The 6,060-nt window shown below is 51.9% G+C and overlaps 1 protein-coding gene across 1 annotated transcript in view; it reads left to right on the top strand.

Moving 5' to 3' along the window:
- MYH13 (myosin, heavy chain 13, skeletal muscle) overlaps positions 1-6,060 on the top strand; it is a 71,587-nt gene that overhangs the window by 28,891 nt on the left and 36,636 nt on the right. The window contains exons 17-20 of the mRNA XM_011973184.1: positions 1,565-1,682; positions 2,514-2,637; positions 4,213-4,349; positions 5,527-5,689. Of these exons, the coding sequence (XP_011828574.1) occupies positions 1,565-1,682; positions 2,514-2,637; positions 4,213-4,349; positions 5,527-5,689 (542 nt within the window). The remainder of the gene's footprint in view (positions 1-1,564; positions 1,683-2,513; positions 2,638-4,212; positions 4,350-5,526; positions 5,690-6,060) is intronic.

The raw sequence follows: 6,060 nt of genomic DNA, 5'->3' as shown, positions 1-6,060 counted from the left end.
TTTTTGTATTTTTAGTAGAGATGGGGTTTCACCATGTTGGCCAGGCTGGTCTCGAACTCCTGACCTCAGGTGATCTGCCCACCTTGGCCTTCCAAGTGCTGGGATTACAGGTGTTGAGCCGCTGCACCTGGCTGGTTCTCTGAATGTCTGAGACATTTTCTCCTTGCTCTTAACCATGTTTTCTCTAGATAATCACCGCCTGATAGGACTTTCAGAAATGATGAAATGCCCCATGTCTGCACTATTTAATAGAGTGGCCACCGTTACAGGAAATGTTTACATTTACATGAAAAGTTTTAAAATGTTAATTAATTTTTAATGTTAATGAATTTAAATGTAAATAGCCACATGTGGCTGGTCACTACTGTATCTGACAGTGCAGTTCTACCAAAGCCTTGAAAAATCATCTAATTGTATAGTGATGTCTCCTCACAGCTACCAGGGAAGCATGTGGGCATTCTGGAAGCTTCCCTAAGGTTAAGTCAAAGCCAGCTTTGGCCCCACCCCCCTCCCAGCAACTTAGGGAGTCCACAAAGAGAAGCCATCAGGTTGCCGTAGCCCCTCTCCTCTAACCCCTCACACAGACCTGAGACAGAATTTTCTCCATCCTAGTTTGATCTGTGCCTGACCCAGGCTGGTTACCACGAGCATCCATGTTACCTCCCCAGGGGGGCATGCCCCTCTGGCTCCTCGCCTTCCAGCCAAGCTCCATTTCTCCCCCAATTCCTAGAGCAGGGGCTGAGTGGTCAGCAGATGACCGCCACCCTGCCTTCAACCCCGCTCTGGGTCCCCTCCCATGGTGTCCTCTTCTTTTTTTCTTTATTTCTTTATTATTATTATTATTATTATTATTTATTATTTTGAGACAGAGTTTCACTCTTGTTGCCTAGGCTGGAGTGCAAGGGCTCAATCTCAGCTCACTGCAACCTCCGCCCCCTGTGTTCAAGCAATTCTCCTGCCTCAGCCTCCCAAGTAGCTGGGATTATAAGTGTGTGCCACCACGCCTGGCTGATTTTTGTATTTTTAGTAGAAACTGGGTTTCACCATGTTGGCCAGGCTGGTCTTGAACTCCTGACCTCAGGCGATACGCCCACCTCGGCCTCCCAAAGTGCTGGGATTATAGGCATGAGCCACCGCGCCCAGCCGGCCTCCTCTTCTTTGCTGGGTTACTCTTCTGCAGCCGCAGCCTGAAGATTTCTCCAACTCCATCCTTGTGTAGATGCAAGAAGACATCTCAGGTTATCCCACAGGAAGCCCAAGTGCACCCCGTATTCACTCTGCCCCCTTTTGCAGCCTTGCTACAGAGTCAGGGCTGAGGACAGAAAGCACAATGCTTTGGCTCTTACTGCCATGGTTATGGGGTGCTAGCATCTCCCCAAGAGGTTGGGATTATTTCTACTGTGGGACCTGCAGGCAGGCTCCGGCCACTCCCAGCCCTCTACCTTGGAGCTGGCACTGACTCTGCCACTCAAGTGTGGATGTGCTGGAGGGTTTCATGGTGCCTCAGACCACCAACAACAAATGAAGGGGTCACAGGCACACCCCTGGGACGTTCTCTCTCCAGGTGTGATGGACCACTACTTGGTCATGCACCAGCTGCGCTGTAACGGGGTCCTCGAGGGCATCCGGATTTGCAGAAAGGGATTCCCTAGCCGGATCCTCTATGCTGACTTCAAGCAGCGGTAGGTTCCCTCTCTCCTGTGCATCTCTCTCCTTCCGAGGGCAACTTCTGCATTCCCCAAAGACACTCTTCGGCCTGGGTATTTGCTGAGCTCCCAAGCCTCCCAGGGTTTCCACGGACTTCATCTCTTGCTGGAGGAACTGACACGATGCCCACAGTGAGTGCTGGGCGCTCCAAGTGGTTCCAAATTCAGAGCCCAGACCCTCTAGCCTGATTGCGACTCTAGGCCAGGATGTCTCAACTTCTGAACTATGGACATTCAGGCTAGACATGCAGTCCTTTATTGTGGAGGCTGTGCTGGGTGTGGGAGGATTTTAGCAGTAACCCTGCCCTCTACTCAGAGATGTGGTAGCGAACCCCACCCCTCCCCGCTGAGCTGTGACAATCAAAACTCTCCAGACATTGCCAAATCACCCCCAGCTGAGGCCCGCAGCTCTAGACTAACTCTGTTCTCTGAGCCGCCATTGGGGTGCGCAAGTCCAGGCCTCATCCAGGATGGAGGACAGGAAAGGACCTTCCAGAAGTAGGAGAACCAAGGTCTGCAGGTCACGGTTGATTTCAAGGTTCTTTTAAGCCAGAGAAGAATCATTTCCTCTGAAAGCAAACTTCCCGCCATGCACTCAGCTGGGCTTCCTTCTTTCACGCTTCTCTCCCACCCACCGTGGCCCCCTTGCTAGAATCAGCCCCTAGCTATTCCCATCTCCCAGACCAGCTGTACAATATTCCACTTCCTCCTAAGGCTGGAACAGGAGAAGATTCTAGAAGGCCTGGTCTCAGCTATGAAGCCTTTCCAGGGATTGGAATCCATTCAGGAAATGTCCTCTCTCCTTAGGTACCGGATCCTCAATGCCAGTGCTATCCCTGAAGGGCAGTTCATTGATAGCAAAAACGCCTCAGAGAAGCTCCTGAACTCCATCGATGTGGACCGGGAGCAGTTCAGGTTCGGCAACACCAAGGTGAGTACAGGCGAGGCTGGGACTCCTCTAGTAACCTCACAGCCCTGGGCTGCTTGTTAGCTGATCCCTTTCCCCTTCTGGTGCACCTGACCGTCCTTGCCCAGTCGCCCAGGTAAAGGGAGCTCTGTGTCTAGGTAGAGAGAGCTTATCTCCCTATTGGTTTGTATGTGGCTGGAAGCTTAGACTGGAAGCCTGAGCCCCACCATGCAGCAAGGATGGGAAAAGCCAATGGGGAACTCTAGTGTCCCAGAGGTAAGAAAGAGCCGAAAAGAGAGGAGAACGTAGAGAGGACTCCACGGACACTGAGGCCTTGAGAAGAATGACTATAACCAATAAAACCAGCTACCAGGCAGGGCGCAGTGGCTCATGCCGATAATCCCACTGCTTCTGGGAGGCTGAAGTAGGATTGCTTGCGGCCAGGAGATGGAGGCTGCAGTGCGCTTGACCACCCTACTGCACTCCAGCCTGGGCAACAGAGTGAAGCCCTGTCTCAAAACACAAAAATGAAGACAAACTAGCTGCCATTTATTGAGCACGTGAGTATCAGCCCCGTGAGAAGCCTCCTGCACGTACTTCACTGACTCTTCACTATCCAGCGAGGTGGGAGTGATGGTGACAAGGGTGGCACTGACTCATCAAGTTCTTGGGAGGTTGAGAAACTGACTCAAGGTCACACATGGATAGATAGTAAGTGGCGAAGGTCAGCTTCAAATCCTGGCCTGCCTCCGAAGATTCACATCTCAGAAAGGGGCAGGCTGGGGGTCCCCACCAAGGAAGAGCCTGCTGGCCCCAGAGGGCACTTGGTTTCCCTGGACTGTTACGGAGGGAGTGGGTGAAGTGGGCCTGAGGGTAGGACCAACGTTCCCGGATGTACAGAGAAAGAGAGTGAAGCCAATGCATCTGTGAGTCTCTCTGATCTGGGCACGATCGCATCCCATGGTTTCTTTCTGGACTCATCTTTGTTTCCTGTACGTGAGCTCTGTCAGAACTGGTCTCTGTGGGTTGGTGGGGCCTGGAACAGGTTTTTTGTTGTTGTTGTTTTGGGTTTTTGTTGTTGTTGTTTTGTTTGTTTTGTTTTGAGACAAAGTCTTGCTCTGTCACCCAGGCTGGAGTGCAATGGCGCAATCTCTGCTCACTGCAACCTCCACCTCCCAGGCTCGAGTGATGCTCCAGCCTCAGCCTCCTGAGTATCTGGGATTACAGGTGCCCGGATACCACCACACCTGGATAATTTTTGTGTTTTTAGTAGAGACAGGGTTTCACCATGATGGCCAGGCTGGTCTCGAACTCCTGACCTCAAATGATCTGCCTGCCTCGGCCTCCCAAAGAGTTGGGATTACAGGCATGAGCCACCGCACCTGGCCTGGAACAGACTCTGGAACAGGCTGCCTCACTGCCCAGGAGGGGCCACTGAGGAGACCAGAGTCACCGAGAAGCAAGTCCTGGAAACGGAATTGCTGTCCCTGCCATGCTCTGAGGTTGAGGCTCAGAGTTGGGCAGAAACAGGCTCCCTCAAGGGCCGGGCTGAACACCTGCTGGGGAAAAAGATCAAGGCTCCTCTGTCTTTTAATGCAGGTGTTTTTCAAAGCTGGGCTCCTGGGGCTTCTGGAGGAGATGAGAGACGAGAAGCTGGTGACGCTAATGACGCGCACGCAGGCTGTGTGCAGGGGCTACCTGATGCGGGTGGAGTTCAAGAAGATGATGGAGAGGAGGTGACACAGACCCTCACCTCCACCTTATCCTGCCTTCTCTGCTTAGCAGCTGATTGTCGCTCCCTGCTTTTCGTCTTGGGATATCCATGTGCTTGCTCTTTCTTTCCTTCATTTGTGTAACCCACATCTACTGAGCGGCAATCCTGGGCTGGGAGCTCTGCATGGCACTGGGGAGACAGAAATGAACCCTGCCTCACAGGGTCACAAAGGAGTGGGAAGCAGACACGTGCATGGCTGGTTTTAATGCCTGTGACAAGCGCAATGTTCGTGTTATAGTCGGGGGATAGGGAACTGGCAAGAATAAGCCGCTAGCCTAGTTGGGGGGTTGGAGTTGGCATGAAGATGACAGCAAGAAGGAAGCACTTTTTTTTTTTTTTTTTTTGAGACAGAGTCTTGCTCTGTCATCCAGGCTGGAGTACAGTGGCACAATCTCAGCTCACTGCAACCTCCACCTTCCAGGTTCAAGTGACCTTCCTGCCTCAGCCTCCCTAATAGCTGGGATCATAGGCGTGTACCACCAAGCCTGGCTAATACATATATATATATTTATTTTATTTTATTTTATTTTTTTTAAGTAGAGATGGGGTTTCACCATGTTGGCCAGGCTGGTCTTGAACTCCTGACCTCAGGTGATCCGCCCACCTCAGCCTCCCAAAGTGCTGGGATTACAAGTGTGAGCCAGCATGCCCGGCTGAAGAAAGCACTTCCTGAAGCAAGGTCTACATAACCTGAGAGTGGGTGGTCTGGGAGGAAGCCCGACAAGCAAATGGCTGTCATTGGAATCTAGAGCAAGAGGCAGGCAGTGGAGGTCCCTGTGTGTCACATTCGGAAACCCAGGCTGCACCCTGTCATTGATGGAGAGCTGTAGAAGGTGTGTGGGGAGATGAGGGGTAGGATTACGTCACTCTGGCAGCTAGGAGGAGGGTGAACACAAGGGCTATGGAGGGGCAAGACCACAGTGTGGTAGAAGTCCAAACAAGGGATGACAAGGACCTGAAGTAGGACATGGTTGGTGGGTTAGAGAGCAGGGCACGGATTAAAGGAATGTTTAAGTCTGATTCCTTTGATAATTCAAGAGAAGGAATAGCAGCACTGATGACTGCAGGGATTGCAGGGAGAGTGTGGGAGAGAGCCTGTTCTCCCTGGTTCCCTGATCCCCTGTGACTCTGACTGTCAGAGCCATAATGGACCGCCATTACGTATGCGTCAGGAATGACTCCCAGGCATTGAGCTTGGTGAAGCAGATGGAAGCCAGCACGGAGACGAAAAGAATCTCAAGAAGGCAAAGAGAAGCCAGTGTTCAGGAATCCATAAGCTATGTAAATACAAAGCTGTGGAGGGTAAAGGGGAGGAGATCATGTGGGTGATGCTGGGATGAAAACAGCAGTAGAAATTAGGAATACAGGCTGGTTGTGGTGGCTCACGCTTGTAACCCCAGCACTTTGGGAGGCCGAGGCGGGCAGATCACCTGCAGTCAGGAGTTCGAGACCAGCCTGGCCAACATGGCGAAACCCCATCTCTACTACAAATATAAAAATTAACCAGGCATGGGCCGGGCGTGGTGGCTCACACCTGTAATCCCAGCACTTTGGGAGGCCGAGGCGGGTGGATCACGAGGTCAGGAGATCGAGACCATCCTGACTAACATGGTGAAACCTTGTCTTTACTAAAAATACAAAAAATTAGCTGGGCATGGTGGCAGTCGCCTGTA

The sequence above is a fragment of the Mandrillus leucophaeus genome, unplaced genomic scaffold (genome assembly GCF_000951045.1).
Source record: "Mandrillus leucophaeus isolate KB7577 unplaced genomic scaffold, Mleu.le_1.0 Scaffold135, whole genome shotgun sequence".
In the NCBI taxonomy this organism is placed as follows: domain Eukaryota; kingdom Metazoa; phylum Chordata; class Mammalia; order Primates; family Cercopithecidae; genus Mandrillus; species Mandrillus leucophaeus.
The sequence above is the reverse complement of the archived record's forward strand: the minus strand, read 5'-3'. Positions and strand labels throughout refer to the sequence as shown.